We start from the raw sequence: 18,967 nt of genomic DNA on the forward strand, positions 1-18,967 counted from the left end.
ATCTCGTTATGTAACCCTAGTGGGTCTGGAACACCGTAAGGACCCTGATTTCACAGAAACCCACATACCTTTACCTCCTGAGTGATGATGATTTAAGGCTTGAGACGGCACAATTGCCTCCACCTAGTAACCGTGACATATTTGCCCACGTGAGCAGTTAAGGGTAATAAAGAAGGCTGGTATTACCACGATAAACCAAACAAGCAAGAAAACCTAAACATAGTTGCAATCACCATAAAGTAGAAAGGCTTATTAACTGAGCTACTCTTTAAATACCAACTCTTTCCTTTAACCAAATACTTTCCCCGAGGGGTGCACCGTTCCCAGAGACACTGCAATACCAGGTCGATGCGTGGAGTGGACGGAGCAAGCTCCTATTCCAACTCCGAGCTGCAAAAATACATTTAATATGCTGTCCTCGGATAGAGGACGTATCAGGTATTAAACTGATAAGAACAGATACTACACTTGATCTTAGCCAAAAGGCCGAGAAGCGATGCCCCACGCACCACCGCCAGCCTGGCTCCGCGCCCGCCACCCACAAGGACCTCGTGGTCACCGCTCGCCACCCTCGCTCCCGCTCTTCCCCGCGCCTCCTTCCGCGTCCCGTCCGCGTCCGCGTCCTCGGCTCCTCACTCGCCCTCCCACACCCCACGGCTTCACCCGCAAACTCCACGGCCCCGGCGCTCTCGGCATTCCCGCGCGCGCGCCCGCCGCGTCTGATTTGCATGCCCCGCCCCCTGACGAGGGGCGTGGCGACTGTAAAATGAGCTTCCTCCGGGCCGCCTCCCCGCCCGGGCTTAGGCGGACTCGGTTGCACGTCCCCTTCGGCCACCGTAGAGGAAAAAAATGGGGTGGGTCGGATTGCTTGAGGATGCTGGGAGGCGGACGGTGGCCGAAGTGGGGGGATCTGTTGTTCTTAGTTCGCGAGGGTTGGTTCCGTCCCTGTAGCAGAGACCCAGGGCCTCTCCTGCGCCCATCACACCCGCGATCCTGGGATGTCACAGCGCCCAGGCATTGGTAGCTAATTCAGCCCTTCGGCTCTCTTACTCCAGTCCGCGCTCTTGATTGGCTGTAGTAACATCAGTACTTCTCTTAGTACTCCCATCCCTTGTCAGGTGCCCAGGGTGCTCTGCAAAACGTTGGCGGGGGTGACTAAGACTCGGGGAGAAAGTGATGTGAACACACCCGGAATCAGTTGCGGGGGACTGCTGGCCCGATTCAGGGGTCGGTCAGTAAAGATCCGCCTTAGCGGTGGTAGCACATCACTCAGGTGTGGTTACTGCTCTGGGAAGAGAGAGGTGGAAAGATGGGTCTACGTTTCGTTTCTTTTTTTTCTTTGAGTTTTCGAGATTACAGTCCTGGTCGTCCTGGAACTTGCTTTGTAGACCAGGCTGGCCTTGAACTCCTAGAGATCCTCCTGCCTCGCTGCCTCCCTAATGCTGAGATTAAAGGCCAGGGGAGGGAGCTCGGTCTCCGTGATGTAGTCTAGGCTGCCCTAGAATTCAATACGTAGACCAGGCTGGCCTCAAACTCTGAGATCCACCTGCCTCTGCCCGGCAATGGGAGGGATTTTATGTTCACAACCTTTTTATAACATTTGTTCAAGGTCAGATTTAGCCAATTTTCTGGGTGAACGACCTTGGATAATTTTTCCCCGTACTCTTCATAATTAACTTCATAGGCCTCAACTGTGTACTCAAAAATGGTGGGATATTCGAAGTTGCTAGCATGCGTGCAGGGACATTTAATGGTTCCCTTCTAACTTCCCTTCACTTTGCTTCACTTCTGAGCCTCTGGTGGGGCAGCAGCCTTTCACTCCTACTCCCGAGGGTGGAACTGTGACACATTTTCTAGCATCTTGACCTTGGACCAGAAGCTGAGGACACAGGGAACTAGGAAGGAGCTAGAAAGACAAGCTGGTAACAGAGAGAGGGGAAGCTTTATTCAACAGCGTTGTCTGGACACAGTGTGCAGAAGGAAGCTGGGCCTTGCGTTTCCAATGCTCCTTATAGACAGTTTTTTAAAAGGCTAATAGTGAATTCCATAATAAATAAGAAGCCAGCCCCTTGGTAAAATGAAAACTAAGATGTGTATCGGCCGGGCGGTGGTGGCACACGCCTTTAATCCCAGCACTCGGGAGGCAGAGGCAGGCGGATCTCTGTGAGTTCGAGGCCAGCGTGGACTACAAAGTGAGTTCCAGGAAAGGCGCAAAGCTACACAGAAAAACCCCGCCTCGAAAAAAGAGAAAAATAAATAAATTTATAGGCTGGAGAGATGGTTCAGAGGTTAAGAGCACTGACTATTCAGAGGTCCTGAGTTCAATTCCCAGCAACCACATGGTGGCTCACAACCTTCTGTAATGAGATCTGGTGCCCTCTTCTGGTGTGCAGGCAGAATACTGTATACTCAAAAATAAAATTAAAAAGAAAAAAATAAAAAATATTAAAAAAAAAAAAAAGCCAGGCGGCAGTGGAGCACACCTTTAATCGCAGCACTCGGGAGGCAGAGCCAGGCGGATCTCTGTAAGTTCGAGGCCAGCCTGGTCTACAGAGTGAGATCCAGGACAGGTTCCAAAGCTACACAGAGAAACCCTGTCTCGAAAAACAAAAACAAACAAAAAAAGATGTGTATCACCTTGCATTGTGGAGCCCTCTCTTTTCTCTCTCCTCTTTCCTTGTAGCTGAGAGTTGGGCTTTTGCTCACACTACCCCTTTGTGACATCAGCTCCTCTTCAGGGCAGTCCAGACCGCAATGGCCGGAGTACACTTCCTTACTAGTGCTACATGGGATTAAGATTGCTGGAAACTTCCAGAAGCTTCCAGCTGACACCTCTCTTCTAGAATTCCACAGGTGATTCCCTCATAGTTCAAGAAGGGCTAATAAATATGCTTTCCTGTACCGTCAACTGCCTCTCCTGACAGCAGTCTGTCCTGTGTCTCTTGCTAGACCTAAACCCAGTGAAGCCCTCTATGACCTCCTGCCAAACTCGGATGAGGAAGAGACCACCCCAAAATTATAGTAACAAGGGAGGCACCTGCAGGTTGGTGGTGGCACTCAGGAGGCAGAGGCAGGCGGATCTCTGTGAGTTCGAGACCAGCCTGGTCTACGGAGGGATTTCCGGGACCGCCAGGGTTACATAGAGAGACCCTGTCTTAAAAAGCAAAAACCAACCAAACGACAAAAACTAAACAAAACCAGCAAAAAATTAAGGGAGGCTCTAAGTGGACTTCAGCTGACTTGAGCCCTGAACAGCAATGATGGGTCCTGTTAAGGATGCCTAGGGACATCCAGGAGAGTGGATCAGAAGCCAAGTAGTGAGAGCTCCAGCTGATCCATGGTCAACCACACAGCAGCTATGTATGACCCGGGAGAAGCTGTTCATTTAACAATGAAAGAATTATCCAAGTGTGCTGGCGTGAGTATCCACACAGGTGAGGGATTTCACTCCGAACCAGCAGTGGTGGGTTCCAGGTTAGTGCCAGTTTGAAAATTGAATAAGGAAGACTTTTTTTTAAAGGTTTATTTATTATGTATACAGTGTTCTGCCTGCATGTGTCCTTGCAGACGAAGGAGGGCACCAGATCTAATTGTAAGTGGTTGTGAGCCACTATGTGGTTGCTGGGAATTGAACTCATGACCTCCGGAAGAACAGTCAGTGAGTACTCTTAACCACTGAGCCATCTTTCCAGCCCATATAATACTGTTAAGAGATTACTGTCACACCAGACCTAGTGATCCACATCCTTAATCCCAGCACTCAGGAGGGGCGAGCAGAGCTCTGTGAGTTCAAGTTCAGCCTGATTACATGGTGAGTTCCAGGACAGCCAGGGCTACGTGGAGAGACCCTGTCTCAAAGAGAGGAGAGAAGAGAGGGAGAGATTGTTGTCCACCTGGTGAGGTATTCCTGCAAAGGAACTAAGGCTGATCTGGGAAGCTTGGCTCTGGGAGACCAGTCTTAACCTGAGAGCTAGGGGTCTTCTCTGATTCTTTTCTCCCAAGGTCTTTTTTTTTTTTTTTTTTTTTTTTTTTTTTTTTTTTTTTTTTTTTTTTGGTTTTTTCGAGACAGGGTTTGCCTTTCCTGGAGCTCACTTGGTAGCCCAGGCTGGCCTCGAACTCACAGCGATCCGCCTGGCTCTGCCTCCCGAGTGCTGGGATTAAAGGCGTGCGCCACCACCGCCCGGCCTCCCAAGGTCTTTAAATCAACCTCTCCTGTGTATGTGTGGGGTGGCAGTGAAGGATTTCCCTTTCTTTCCAAGTCTTCTTTTCCTGTAGAAAGCATTTATTCTAAGGTGAACATTTTCAGGGGGTTGTTTTTGAAGTTGCCAAGACCTGTGGGGGAGCTATCCTCTAGTTTGGAGTTAAACCATTATATCAACTCTTTATCTTTAGGGACTGTACAGAAACCAGACAGAGATGGGTCTCCCTGGGGTTGGAGCATTCATAAGGGGTCCAAGTAGCCTGGCAAGAAACTCAGGGTACCCAGTTTTTGTGTTATTTAGAAGAGTTTTTTTTTTTTTTTAAATCCCTACCTGAAGTGATTAAGTCTCCCCTCCATCCCTCCCCCTACTCCTCTCGTGAGAAAGGGTAGTCCAGGTTGGCTTTGAACTCGTGACTTTTGTGCCTCAGTGTCCAGAGTGTCAGATTACAGGCATGTCCCGCTATGCCTTGTCAGAAGATATCCTGATTAGACTGGAAATGAGCCCGGGGACAGGGCTCATGGTGGGAAAGCCTATGGGGAGGCTCTGCATCCAAAAGAAGAGGGGAGCTTAGAGATGCGTTAATGAACTTCACACAATGAAAGCAGCACTCCGCCCTGACCCAGTCCGACATTTAGAGTGACTGACATCTTTCCCTGAGTCCCGGCACACAGCATATCCCGTCCTCATGGGCAACAGCCACCTTCCTGTGGCCCAGCTTCACTGGCTGTGCCCAGGGGAGCCCGCTCCCCTCCTGCCTCCCTTCCCATCCCCTTCTGGCTCTTGGTCTGGTCCTGCCTGTGCTGCTCACACCGTCGCTAGGGAGTCTCAGGCACCTTCTTAGACCTGTCCTCTGCAGAGTCCCATGCAGCCCTGTGACACTTCACGGTGGGATGTGTTTTGAGAAGAGCTCCCTGGGGCAGTTTTTCTCGGTGACATCACAAAGTCTAATGGGTGCCGTACTGCTAGGGAATATTAGGTACCATCAACAATGTCATTAGGCAGCACTCAGTGTAGTTCTCTTTCTTTCTTTCCTTCTTTTCTGAGACAGGGTTTCTCCGTGTATCAGCCCTGGCTGTCCTGGAACTCTTTTTGTAGACCAGGCTGGCCTCGAACTCACAGAGATCCGCCTGCCTCTGCCTCCCGAGTGCTGGGATTAAAGGTGTGTGCCACCACTCCTGGCTGCAATCATGAATTTTATGTAGTTAAAATCCCTCACCAGCACATTTACCAGATCTTTTCTGTGTAATTGCGTCTACTATGCTGTCAAGAGAAATTTATTTAAATAAAGTGGAATAAACGCATTTAGGAAATCTCAATTTTAATCATTTGTTGGAATTCTTTTATATAATTTAAGAAATAGCCAGGCGGTGGTGGCGGCGCACGCTTTTAATCCCAGCACTTGGGAGGCAGAGGCAGGCAGATCTCTGTGAGTTCGAGGCCAGCCTGGTCTACAGAGTGAGATTCAGGAAAGGCGCAAAACTACACAGAGAAACCCTGTCTTGAAAAACGGAAAAAAAAATGAGAGAGCCCCTGGCTCAGTGTGTGTGTGTGTGTGTGTGTGTGTGTGTGTGTGTGTCCTCTTACTTTCTTTTTTAAAAAGATTTATTTATTATGTATACAGTGTTCTGTCTGCATATGTCCTTGCAGGTCAGAAGAGGGCACCAGATTTCACTGCAGGTGGTTATGAGCCACCATGTGGTTACTGGGAATTGAACTCAGGACCTCTGGAAGTGCTCTTAACCACTGAGCCATCTTCTCTAGCCTCCCCCTTTTAAATATTTTTATTTATTTACTTATGTGTACATTTGTCTGTGTGAGGGTGTTAGATCCCCTGGAACAGGAGTTACAGACAGCTGTGAGCTGCCATGTGGGTGCTGGGAATTGAACCCGGGTCCTCTGGAAGAGCAGCCAGTGCTCTTAACCACTGCACCATCTCTCCAGCCCGCCTCTTACTTTCATAGCCAAGGGAAGGGAGGGCATTCTGTTCCATTTAGCTGGGCACTCGCAGGCTGAGCGTTTGGGTGGAGTCCGTTGAAACCTCTCATTTAAATGTTGCCGTGACTTTTTGAAAGAGAGTCCGTGGGGGCGTTGACCGCTGCAGCTCTGCATGTGGCGTAAAAGCCGGTTTGCTCACCCATTTCAGGTCCATCTGTGCAGACTGCGGCTCATTTACAGTGAAAGCCACAAGGTGGCAGCATGGAGACTCATCCGGGATTTAGAGCAACCCGGATAGGCTGGTTCATCTGGTACCTTCTTCATCTGTGTAGAAATTACATGGGAGGGTTGCAGGACCATTTGTGTCTCGGTAGGTGTTATGGAGAGATAAGATAAAGGAACAGGAAGGTAAAACACAATAGACATAAATAAATGTGTTTATCTGCGACCATGAAATTGGTGGAATCTTGGCTTAGGACCTGGTGCAAGACTTTAGGAGGCTCTAATAGCCAGTATGAACCTGTCTTGTCCTTGCCTTGTTATAGTTTTATTTATTTTTTCTTTTTTAGCCAGGAACTTGCTATGTTGGCAAGACTGGCCTTGAACTTACAGAGATCTGTCTGTATCTACCTCCCAAATGCTGGGATTTGTTATAGTTCCTGTAGCTTTTATTTTGTGATTTTTGGTGACATCTTGCAACAAGAAGGTGGTAATGAATGTTTATTGGAGTTTAATTGGGAAAAGGCACAGCAGGATAGGTAGTTCTAGGCTTATCCTTAAACTTTAGTTGGGTTTAATATCACAAAACCTTGGAGAACATGGGATACTTGGTATTGGGTCTGGGGAGGGGGGGTGTCATCGAAATCTAGATATCATTCTCTGTTGATCATTTCACCCACTCAGGGAGCATTATCGGTGCTTGTTGGGGTAGGGTGGCTTGATGGTAAGTGTAGACATATGGGTATAGTTAGAATGGGAATTCGGCCGGGCGGTCGTGGTGCACAACTTTAATCCCAGCACTCGGAAGGCAGAGGCAGGCGGATCTCTGTGAGTTCAAGGCCAGCCTGGGCTACCAAGTGAGTTCCAGGAAAGGCGCAAAGCTACACAGAGAAACCCTGTCTCATAAAAAAAAAAAAAAAAAAAAAAAAAAAAAAAAAAAAAAGAATGGGAATGTGTTGGGCGTAGAGGTATGGACAGCTGGGGGAATAGACTTGCACATGGAAAAGATGGCTGAGGTAGGAAGACCATCCCTAGGAATCAAAGGTTGAGCACAGACGTCTGAGTTTCATAATTTTCCAATTTTTGTTCTGGGTAAATTTTTTTTTATGAGTATCAAAAGCCTACTTTTCATCTTTAGATATATTCCATAAGATATTGGGCTCAGAACCAACCTTAAAATGTTGGCAATACATATTTGCTCAGTTGAAAAATTTCAGGTGGTCATAGTTTGCTGCGTAAGGGGATGCGACGCATACTTGGTTTCCCTTTTGTGAAAAGCTTCGGCAGGCCAGGTTGTTGGCTTTGGGACCTGACAGAACCATGGCCTTGCTGTTCCTTGTGAGGTCAGCTTTTTCTCTCCATTGCTGATGGCAGCATCTGTGACCCCAGAGAGTCACAGTTCACCTAGTGTAACAGCATCTACGGGGGTGGGGTGGGGTACAGGGGTCGATTTAGCGGTGACTAAAGGAGAGTTCATATAGAGTACAGATGCCTAAGCAGTGCAGTTAGACATGGGAAAGATGGCAGAAGATCTGGGCTGCCTTTCGCCTTCCCGGGGCCAGGCCTCTGGTGCTTACAGCTGATTTTCCTTAGGAAACCGTCCCTCTCCTGCTGAGTTCAAGGCCTCACTTTTCCTGCCTCCCAGTTCCTCTTCAACCTGAGCACTGTGCGGGTGTGCATGAGATTGGAACCTGCTCTGAAGCCTGGCTCCCTCCATCTGCACAGTCCATCAGGTCTGTTGCTGGCCAACAAGGGTCTGGCCCCGACCTGGTGGTTGAGTGGTGGTTCTCTGTGTGCTGAGTTAACTAACAGGACACACAAGCAATCCGGGGCTACTGGAGGCATGAGAACGGCACCACCTCAGCCCAGGATAAAAGCAGACCAGCCGTTCATCCTCTAGGGCCCGGGTCCAGTTGTGACAGCTATAGACAGCGTTACTTCTGAACTTGTGGGTTCCTTAAGGGACGACATTGCCTTTTGCACTTGTACCAGCCTGAGTGTGGGTGCTACTGGTAATTAGCAGCTCATCTCTACCCAGTGATGGTCACTCAAATTTGGACAAGGCACTAGGTGGAGTTGACACCAAAGGTTAGTTTGCTTTCATGGTAGGTCTGTAAGAATCAAGTTGGCGCACGCCTTTAATCCCAGCACTCAAGAGGCAGAGGCAGGCTTATCTCTGAGTTCAAGGCCAGCCTGGTCTACAGAGTGAGTTACAGCCAGGGCTCCACAGAGGAACCCTGAATAAGACTCTCTTGGTACCATTTATATGTTTTCTCATATTTTATTTTTTTGGTTTTTCGAGACAGGGTTTCTCTGTGTAGCTTTGGAGCCTGTCCTGGAACTCACTCTGTAGCCCAGGCTGGCCTCCAACTCACAGACATCCACCTGCCTCTGCCTCCCGAGTGCTGGGATTAAAGGCATGTACCACTAACACCCGGTGGTGCACACCCTTAATCCCCACACTTGGAAGGCAGAGGCAAGCGGAATCTCTGTGAGTTCAAGGCCAGCCTGGTCTGCAGAGTGAATTCCAGGACAGCCAGATTTATACAGGGTCTCACAGATACGCAGTGAGATCGTCTCCAAAACAAAAACGAAAACAAGTGACTATGAGATTAACTTTTATTTAAAAAATATTCATATTTTTGTGTATGAGTGTTTTTTCTGTATGTAAGTACACCATACATGTGCAGGTGCCTCTGGGTACCAGAAAGAAGGTTTGGATCCCCTGGTTGTGAGCTACCATGTGGGTGCTGGGAACAGAACATAAGTCCTCTGCAAGAGAAGCAAATTCTTAACTATTGATCCATCTCTCCAGCTCCTATTTATTATTATTATTACTACCACTACTGTATCATTTTGTTGTTGAGACAGGTTCTCACTATGTAGCTCTGGGTGGTCTAGAACTCTCTACATAGATGGGGCTGGCCCCAAACTCACATAAATCTTCCTATTTCTGTCTTTAGAGTGCTGGGATTAAAGGCACACACCACCAAGCCAGGAGGCAGAGGCAAGTGGATCTCTGAGTTTGAGGCCAGCCTGATCCACAGAGTGAATTCCAGGTCAGCAGGAACTACACAGAGAAACCCTGTCTCAAACAACAACAACAAAGTAATAAAAACAAAACCCCAAAGGCACACACCACCATGTCTGTTTTTAAAAATTTTTTAATTATGTGTATATGTATGCATAGCTGACTGTGGGTGATTTATACTCGAGTGCATTTACCTATAGAAGCCAGTGGCATCGGATTCCCCTGGATTGGGGCCCAGAGGTAGTTTTGAGTGGCCGGATGTGTGCTTGGAATTGAACCCAAATCATTTGCAAAACCAGTGTATGCTGAACCATCTGTCTAGCCCTGGACACACTCTCTCTCTCTCTCTCTCTCTCTCTCACACACACACATACACACAAGCACACACACACACACACACACACACACACACAATGATGTGCAAGTGGAGGTCAGAGGACTTTTGTACGTCAGTTCACTTCTCCCATGAGTGTCCTGGAGATCAAAGTCAGGTTGCCAGGTTTGGCATCAAGCCCCTTTACCCACTGAGCCCTCTTGTTGGCCTTCACAGGCCACTTGATGTGATTACTCAGAACCATGCTGGCTGGTTCTCCCCTAGAGATGTAATTCTGAACAGTGTGATTAAATAGGAAACACAGAGCCAAATGCAGAGTTAAAAGCCCAGAGATCGAGCAGCAGCCAAGAGCTAAGACCAAGACCGCCTCCTTACCCCTCACTGTTGATGTCGTCCTTGCCCTCAGAGAGACCTACTTCCTGTGTGTTGGTATTTTTTATTGACTTTCTGTTCTGCCTTCTCATTGGTTCTAAACCCAACCACATGACCTCCTCGTCACTGCCTGTCTATACAGACCTCCAGGTCTCTATGGTTGGTATTGAGATTAAAGACGTGTGTCTCCAAGCTGGCTATGTCCTTGAACATACAGACTCTGCTTGCCCTGTGATTGGATTAAGGGCGTGTGCTACCACTGCCAGACTTCTGCTAAATGGCTTGCTATTAGCTCTGAACCCCCCAGGCAACTTTATTTATTAACATACAAATAAAATCACGTTTCAGCACAAATAAAACATCATCATACTCCCCTGTGCCTTAGCATATCTCTCCTGGAGGGGTACAACTCCTAAATAGAGCCATCAAAGTTAAACAGAGCTTTCCACGCAAACACTAAAGATATTTGGTGGAATACACTGATGATGTGACGGAGTACTGGCATTTAAATATTTGGATTTTCTTATTTTCCCTTTTCCCCCTTCTAACTCGCAGTAATTGTTAGTAAATTTCTAAAGGCTGGGGGAGTGGAAGGGGAGACTCCAAACTATACTAATTGTTTTCAAAACAGACTCGGAGTTTTCCTTGCCACAGAGAAGTCTGAAAATAGAGGCTGGCTTCTTTCCTAGCTCTGCTTTGAAAACAAGCAGCTGACGGCTGGGTGAGTCACCAGTGGCCCCAGGGGACTGCCAACTCCCCCGGCATCAGGTGCCCGGGGGCTCTTGGTAAATGTCAGATGCTACTGTGTGTGTGGCTGGTGATGCTGCCGTCAACTCAGGCAGTGGAGTCGTGCGTGGAGCACCTCTCTGAAAAGGGAATCTCCGAGCTGCCCAGTGAAGGATGTCTGAGGGGAAATGGGCTGTCGGATGTGCTCACGGAGCTGAAGGTGGAGAAGGTCGTGGTTCCTGTTGTAGCTCGGGGAAAATATGAGAAGCAGGAAGGGAGACAGCTCCCAGGAAGACCTCTGACAGACACTGAGGTGATGGGCCTTAAAGAGCCAATAGTCAGGCAAGCTCAATGGCTCTGTGAAGTGGGGAAAGGCAAGACGTGGGTTCGAACCCTGGGCCCCACCTGGTGGAGAGAACCAATTCCTGCAAGTTGTCCTCTGAAGCCCACATGGGTTGCCAGGGCACTCATAGTCCCCCCCCCCCCACACACACACACCATAAATAGATGCAATAAGTGAACTTTAAAAAGAGAACTTCAAGCCGGGTGGTGGTGGTGGTGGTGGTGGTGCGCGCCTTTAATCCAGCACTTGGGAGGCAGAGGCAGGCAGATCTCAGAGTTCGAGGTCAGCCTGGTCTACAGAGCGAGATCCAAGACAGCCACCAAAACTACACAGAGAAACCCTGTCTTGAAAAACAAAAAACAAAAATAAAGGGGCGGGGGGGGGGGACTTCAACTGTTTTATGTATGTCTTAAAAAATTTAACTTAGAAAAACTAGGCATAAACTGGACATGATTTTTACTAGGGCTGACTGTTAACCTCTTGATCCAAGCCATTAAAAAGACGCTGTCCGGTTGTGGGGGGCCAGCTCGAATTTTCCCCCAGGGTACTCTTGAGGAGGGAGAAGTGAGAAATATGTGGACAGAAGTAGAGAGGGAAGACACAGAAACACAGGATAGCTCAGGAGGGCCTGGGTCAAAACCCACCAGACCTTCTGTCTCTTCAAAAGGGCTTTTTTGTTTTTCGAGACAGAGTTTCTCTGTGTAGCTTTGCGCCTTTCCTGGAACTCACTCTTGTAGCCCAGGCTGGCCTCAAATTCAGAGATCCGCCTGCCTCTGCCTCCCGAGTGCTGGGATTAAAGGCGTGTGCCACCACCGCCCACTAAAGGGCTTTTATAGGAAGGCCAAGGGGTGGAGCAAAGGACCTCCCCCCAGCACAGCCAAGTGTAGCCCATCCCAACCATCTGGGGGTGACAATGCACGTGGTCAAGCCATCCCCTAATGCAGCCCAGCTGTGGAAAGCAAGCTCAGATCTCACTAGGAAGCTTCCCCCCCCCCCCCAGACAGGGTTTCTTTGTGTAGCTTTGCGCCTTTCCTGGAACTCACTTTGTAGACCAGGCTGGCCTCGAACTCACAGAGATCCACCTGGCTCTGCCTCCCGAGTGCTGGGATTAAAGGCGTGCGCCACCACTGCCCAGCACTAGGAAGCTTTTGTGGGCTCCCACAGTCTGTGGGCTGGGCTGGCGCTGGCCAACATGAGCAAAGCCCTGAGTTTGATCCCTAGCACGGTATAAACTGGTGTGGCAGCAAATACATGTAATCTCAGCTCTAAGGAGGCTGAGGTAGGAGGATCAGGAGTTCAAGGTCATCTTCAGCTATATAGGAAGTTTGAAGTCATTCTAGCTACATGAGACCTTTTCAAAACAAAATACTGGGGTCCTTGGGGGTGTAAGCTCATGGGTAGAGCCTGGTGTGACTCCCAGGCACACACACACACACCCCTCTGTGGTACTTGTTCTCTCCCTTTCTGCCTTTTTTCCCTCTATAGTATATATTAACTTCATGTTAACCTACTTGGTAAATACTTACTTCCTTTCTCTAATTCTCCCTCTTAAATGTTCACAAGAGTGTGGACTTTTTGCTGGTTTTATTCACTACTGTGTTCACATGTCCTATAACATGCCTAGCATATAGCTGATAATAAACATTTATCGGAGGCTGGAGAGAGATGGATCAGTGGTTGAAAGCGCGGTGGCTGCTCTTCCAAGGGACTGGGGTTCAATTCCCAGCACCCACATGGCAGCTCACAACTGTCTGTAACTCCAATTCCAGGGGATCTGACACCCTCACACAGGCATACCTGCAGGCAAAACACCAATCACTGCTCATAAAATAATAAATTAAAAATTAATCAAATAAATCAGATTGGCAGAGACTAAAAAAAAAAAAAAAAGCTTGTGTCTTGTATTGGTGGGAATAGGACATTTGTAAGCCAGAGTCTAAATTGGAATTGTTCACTGGAGACCAATTTGTCAAGATTCATCAAAATTAAAGGGGCATCTATCTTATGCAACCACCAAAAATTTATTCACTTGATGTAGATGCACCCAGGTACATGTTCAAGGGTGTGCACTGTGGCCCTGCATCTTAGTACAAAATGCTGGCATTGGTCTACATGTGCACCATCGGGAGTCTGTTTAAATGACACTCTGGCATGCATAGATTGCATCACATGTCCGGGTTAGGAAGACAGAAAGGTACACACACTGATGCAGTAGTCTGCATGACGCTGAGTGAAATAAGCCAGCCACAAAAACGTGCGCATAGGAAGGGTTGGAAGAAGGGAAGGGAGAGAATCGGTAATTATCATTTCAGAAAATAAAAAAAAATATTTTAAATGGGTGTGGTAAGTTTCTGTTTGGACTTGAAAAAACGGGGTCAGCAGGGCGTAGTGGCCCACGCCTTTAATCCCATCGCTCTGAGGCAGAGACAGGCAGATCTCTGTGAGTTCAAGGCCAGCCTGGTCTACAAAGCGAGTTCCAGGGCAGCTCAATAAAGAAACCCTGTCTGGAAAAACCAAAACCCAGAACAAACAACAAACAAAACAACCCCCCCAAAAAGAGGGGAGTTTTGGGGGCTGGAGAGTTAGATGGCTTAGTGGTTAAGTGCACTGAGGCTCTTGCAAGTTACCTGGATTCTGTTCCCAGCACCTACTTGGTAGTTTACAATAAAACCAGCATCGACTTGGTAACTCTATCATAAATATCAACAGTTCTAGAACTCACAAGCGGTTGTTTTTTTTTTTTTTTTTTTTTTTTTTAAATCCTGTTTAAGGGTTGAAAGTTTGAAAAAAAAATCTTTTCAAAGCTTGTACTGCGGGAGACCTTTCACTTCCTCCGCCGTGAAGCCCATTAAAAGGACGGTTGGGTTCGGCCTCGTGCTGCAGACCCCGCGGGGGCCGGGCGGCGGTCACCCACCCCACCCCACCCCACCCCTCCACCCACCCCCCGGGGGTTCTGCCGTGCGTACGGTGCTGTGCGGCTGGAAGAGCGCGCTCGCTCCTTAGAGGGCAGCAGCGGGGCGTCGCGGGGACGCATGCGCTCGGGCGACACCCGGGGAATTAAAACCGGAGAAGAGGGAAAGAGCTCCGGCAGAAACGCGCCGCTTCGCGTCCCCCCCTCCCGGCCGCGGCGTGATGCGCACGGCCCGGCCCGTGACGCCGCGGCCACCCACGTCCCCGCGCCCCAGCTGCCATCGCGTGCCGGGCTCTGGGATCCCGGCGCCGGGCCTCGCTCCCCATGGGGCTGCGCCGCTGGCTCCGGAGCGCCTGCTGCTGCTGCCCGTGCCGGTGCCTGGAGGAGCCCGCGCGGCCCGAGAAGGAGCCGCTGGTCAGGTGCGTACGGTACCCGGGGGTCCCCTGAACCGGGGACACGGGTGAGGTGGGGTGGGGGGGTCCTGTGAGGTCACACCGCGGCGTCATCCGAGCCCCTCCGGCCCCCATCCCAGCGCCTCTCGGGTAAAGACGTTTTTTTTTTAAGCTTCAGATCCTTGGGTCTGATTTTTGTGTGGCTCGGAGAGCGCAGGTCCCCAGAGGCTGATGGTGCCCCCGGGGAAATGCCACTGATGATGAGTGCAGGGACAGGGGCTGGGCAGAGAGGTTTCCCAGAGAGAGAGGTTTTGGGGGTCCCATCGGATGAGACGGACGCGGGTGGGTTTCCGTGTCACTCAGCAAGAAAGTTTGGCTATCCATGTCAGGACCGAAAGAAGTCAAGCTCAGCGACTGGACATAAGATGTTTGTCATGATAAACACAGCGAGTTGTACCGGGGGGCTGTGTGTTGTAGTGGAAGCCGTGAAATGTGAGGAAATTTAATGCTCGTTAGCTATGTGCTAAAAGAGGGTTTGTGAAGGAACCCTAGGCACAGATTTGCTTGATTTTTTTTTTTTTTTTTTTTAACGATACTTCAATATAGACAGAAGCACAAGGGGGTGGAGAAAGAGGCACCCAGGAGTAAGACATATCCACATGTGGGTACCGGCAGAGGGGACACGGATTTCTGTTTTTCTTTAAAATGATTTTTCTATAGTGAGTTTGCTGAAATCAAAGTTGCACCAAGTCGTGCCTCAGGGAGCAGAATATTTAGAATGAAATTAGGGCACAGGATGTAGGTTGGAATTCCAGGCTCGGTGAACAAGCTCTGAAAAGCCAGGGCAGCTTTAAGGAATACGCAACGAATACAATAATGCTTGTACAACTCTTTCTGAAGCGTGACTTACCGTTCCTTATCCTGTCAAGTCCAGACACTTCCCTTGACTTTGGAGGGTTACATAACCCGTCTGCTTGTATTTTCCAGAGCATTAAGCGCCGCTGTAGGAACAATCCACTCTTAGTCCCTTCAGGCTGGAGGCCAATGGTGACCTTTTGCCTTCTCCCCCTTTCCAAATGCTGGTTTTCAAGTAGTCTCGTTTGATCACGTGGCTCTTTTTCATCTTCCTCCTGCGATTCAGGAATTTATCATCTTGTTGTTTGGTGAGCACACGGGTATTCAGTGGAACATATCTAGACACACAAGCCACTATATACATTACACACACACACACACACACACACACACACACACACACACACACACACACACACACTATGTAGACCTGTAGACATGGCTGACCTGTACTGTAACTGGCAGAGATCCACTTGCCTCCTGAGTGCTGTGATTAAAGGCATGTTCCACCTCTCCGGGCTACTGTAAGTATGTTTGGTTGTTTTTGCTAATAGCCCTCTCACTTAGATTTTGAGATTACTCTGCGCCCGGAGAAACTGAATTACCTATCTTTAATTTAAAAGGCAATAGGTAACAGTGTAGGATTTTTATCTCAGGACTCCAGGCTCTCGGTTATTATGAAATAACAGCCTTCAGTTTAGTTTCATCCACAGCTTTGGGTATTTCTAGTGTTTTTTTTTTTTTTTTTTTTTTTTTTTTCTTCAAGGATTGCTAGACTTCTGGTAACTTTTATTTTGAAATGGAGACCCTCTCCTGTCTTGCTTTATGTCCAGTGGATGAAAGCCCATGAATTTTATGATGATGATGATTTTAGAAGATAAGATTAGCCAGGCATGGTAGAGCAGGCCTGCAGAGGCAGGAGAGTCAGGTAGGTGTTCAAAGCAGCCTTGGCTACAGAAGCTTATACACAAGGACCTACCTAAAAAGAAATGTTTAAAAATTGGGACGATCTAGTCACGTGGAGCAGCATAGCAATGTGTTGATGAATCAATCCAGCTACCTGGGCTGAGTCACATGAGTGGGTGACTGGCCGTGAGTTATGGAGCCGATTTGTGCCCACAGTTTCCCTGTGTCTTTGTTAAGGGCGATGATGATAGCACATACTTCAAAGGATTGCAGGGGAAAAGGGAAGGAGGTCATCCGTGCCCAGTGCTTAATAGAGCACCCGACAACATAGTAACTACTCCATAAATTTTAATTATTGTTAATTTTCATTGTTATTCTTATGAGCATGTGAGTGTGAGTGGACTTGTCTCATCTGGTCACGGGTTACCCTGACGCCATTTTGATAGAACCATCTCAGAAGGGCGGCTTATTAATGGGCCGGTGAGGTGGCGGTGATACACATGTGTCTGCAGGTCCTTGAATGTTCTTTTCCACCCTAGTCACGTGAAGATCTGGTTCGGAGTTCATTGTTTTAGTTTATTATTATCATTGCATATTTGTATGTGTGTGTGTGTGATATGCGTGCACATGTGTATGCATGGTGTGTGTGCATGGGTGTGCGTATGTGCAGGTGTATGTGCATGTAGAGGCCTGGGGTTGACGTCGGGTGTCTTCTTGGTTGCTTTTCACCCTGTATATTGAAGCCAAGTCTCTCACCCGAATTCAGACCTGGCTAGCTAGCCATTTGCCAGGGAGCCCTGGTCTCTGCCTCCTGAGCTGGAATTACAGGCAGATGGCCACGCCCACCTGGCATATATGTGGGTTCTGGGGATCCAAGCTCTAGTCCTCACATGTTCTCACACTGGCATGACAAGTACTTCACCTGGTGTGTTGTCTCTCCAGCCCCTCGTTTATTTACTTATTTTTGATTTTTCGAGACAGGCTTTCTCCACGTAGTTTTGGTGCCTGTCCTGGATCTCGCCCTGTAGACCAGGCTGGCCTTGAACTCACAGAGATCCGCCTGGCTCTGCCTCCTGAGTGCTGGGATTAAAGGCGTGCACCACCATGGCCCAGCCTCTATTATATTTTATTAATGTGTGTGTGTGTGTGTGTGTCTGTGTGTGTGTGTGTGTGTGTGTGTCTGCCTGCCTGCCTGCCTGTCTGTGTATGTATATGTATGTTGGCATGCTTGAGCTATGGCTTGTGTGTGGAGGTCAGAGGACAACTTGTGGGAGCCAGTTTTATCTTCTATTTCCTGTGAGTCCTGGAGGTTGAACTCGGGTCAGCAGGCTTGGCAGGAAGCATAGTTACCCGCTGAGCCATCTCCTCAGCCAGCTATTGTACTGTTTAGTTCCAGTGTATTTTTAACTCCTCAAAAGACAAAAACAAACAAACAGAAAAACCCACGCCAGGACTGTTGCACAAAGAAAGCCTGTCTTGAAAAAGAAAAACAACAACAACAAAACAAAAACAACAGCAAAAAGCCAGCATACTTTCTAGCAGTCACTCTTCCTATTTTTCTCACCACCATTCAGTGGTTACCAAACAACCAGTCATTTATCATTATACATTTGCCCGTTTTGGAGATTTTGTGTGAGTGGGATCATAATTGGCCTTTTGCGTGTAGCTTTCTTTCACTTAGCATGATTTTTTTTTCACGGTTTAATGTGTTGGAGTCTGTATTAACACTCCATTTTTTTTTAAAAGATTCATTTATTATATATACAGTATTCTGTCTGCATGTATGCCTGCCCACCAGAAGATCTCATTACAGATGGTTGTGAGCCACCACGTGGACGTTGGGAATTGAACTCAGGACCTCTGGAAGAGCAGCCAGTACTCTTAACCTCTAAGCCATCTCTCCAGCCTTCCATTCTTTTTTTTTTTTTAAGGCTGAATATTATTTCTTTGTGTGGACTGATATTATTATTATTATTATTTTATCTATTCACCCGCTCTGGACATTTGGGTGATTTCTACTTTTGCCTTTCGTGAATAATGTGTGAATGTTTGTGGGCAGGCTTCTGTGTAGACATGGTTTCAGCTCCCTTGGGTAAAGACGTCAGAGTGGAATTGCTGGGTCACATGGCCAGTGTGTGTTCGACTTCTGAGGAGCTGCTGTTGTGTTTCTGAAGAGCCCGGCTGGAAGCACTGATGAGGTGAAGTCATGTGGCCACATGGCTCCCATTATTATCGAGGACATCAGTTTTTCACGCCATCTTTTCATCTTTCCCCTTCTAACAGACTGGCTTTGTCCCTTAAACCATCCTTTCCTAGCTCTGAGAACGCTCTCCGTGTTTTATTTTAGTCCCAGCGCCGTAGTGCCTGGCAAGAGGTACCCTCCGGGGAGGCTACACAGCCACCTGTTTGTGTGCCCTCCTCCAGTCCTTCCTCAAAGCTGCTCCAGGGACTCGGGTTATCGTCAGTCTCAGCTGCCTTGCCAGTTTGTGACCTTGATCCTTCGGCTTTTCTGGAGACTTAGGTCTCTGAGGAGGAAGGCTTCTTCTTTCTGTGCCTCCGTGTCTTCTCTCCCCAACTTGTCCCCTTCCTTGCCCTCTAGGAACTTCCCGAGATCCCCCTGACTAGGCATTCACCTTGATGACACCATGACCTTTAATTGCCGTTCCCTGACGTCCTCTGTATCCCACACAAACGTCTTTGAAGAGCAGGTGCCTGGACCCCCACTGCCTTCTTGACTACGG

At 48.4% G+C, this 18,967-nt stretch overlaps 1 protein-coding gene and 1 non-coding gene across 3 annotated transcripts in view; one reads left to right on the top strand and one right to left on the bottom strand.

Moving 5' to 3' along the window:
• Positions 1-307: 307 nt before the first annotated feature.
• LOC121822165 (U2 spliceosomal RNA) lies at positions 308-498 on the bottom strand. The gene has a single exon (XR_006063184.1). It is a non-coding gene; the product is annotated as a U2 spliceosomal RNA (small nuclear RNA).
• A 13,673-nt stretch (positions 499-14,171) lies between these two features.
• The window catches only part of Mreg (melanoregulin), a 61,871-nt gene continuing 57,075 nt past the window's right edge, over positions 14,172-18,967 (top strand). Inside the window, exon 1 of one of the 2 annotated variants that reach the window (XM_006972231.4) lies at positions 14,172-14,492. In XM_006972231.4, coding sequence (XP_006972293.1) covers positions 14,398-14,492 — 95 coding nt within the window. In that variant the 5' untranslated portion in view covers positions 14,172-14,397. Of the gene's footprint in view, positions 14,616-18,967 lie in introns of both variants that reach the window. The other variant, XM_042260164.2, reaches the window with a different exon arrangement.

Source organism: Peromyscus maniculatus, chromosome 13 (genome assembly GCF_049852395.1).
Source record: "Peromyscus maniculatus bairdii isolate BWxNUB_F1_BW_parent chromosome 13, HU_Pman_BW_mat_3.1, whole genome shotgun sequence".
NCBI classification, from domain to species: Eukaryota; Metazoa; Chordata; class Mammalia; order Rodentia; family Cricetidae; genus Peromyscus; species Peromyscus maniculatus.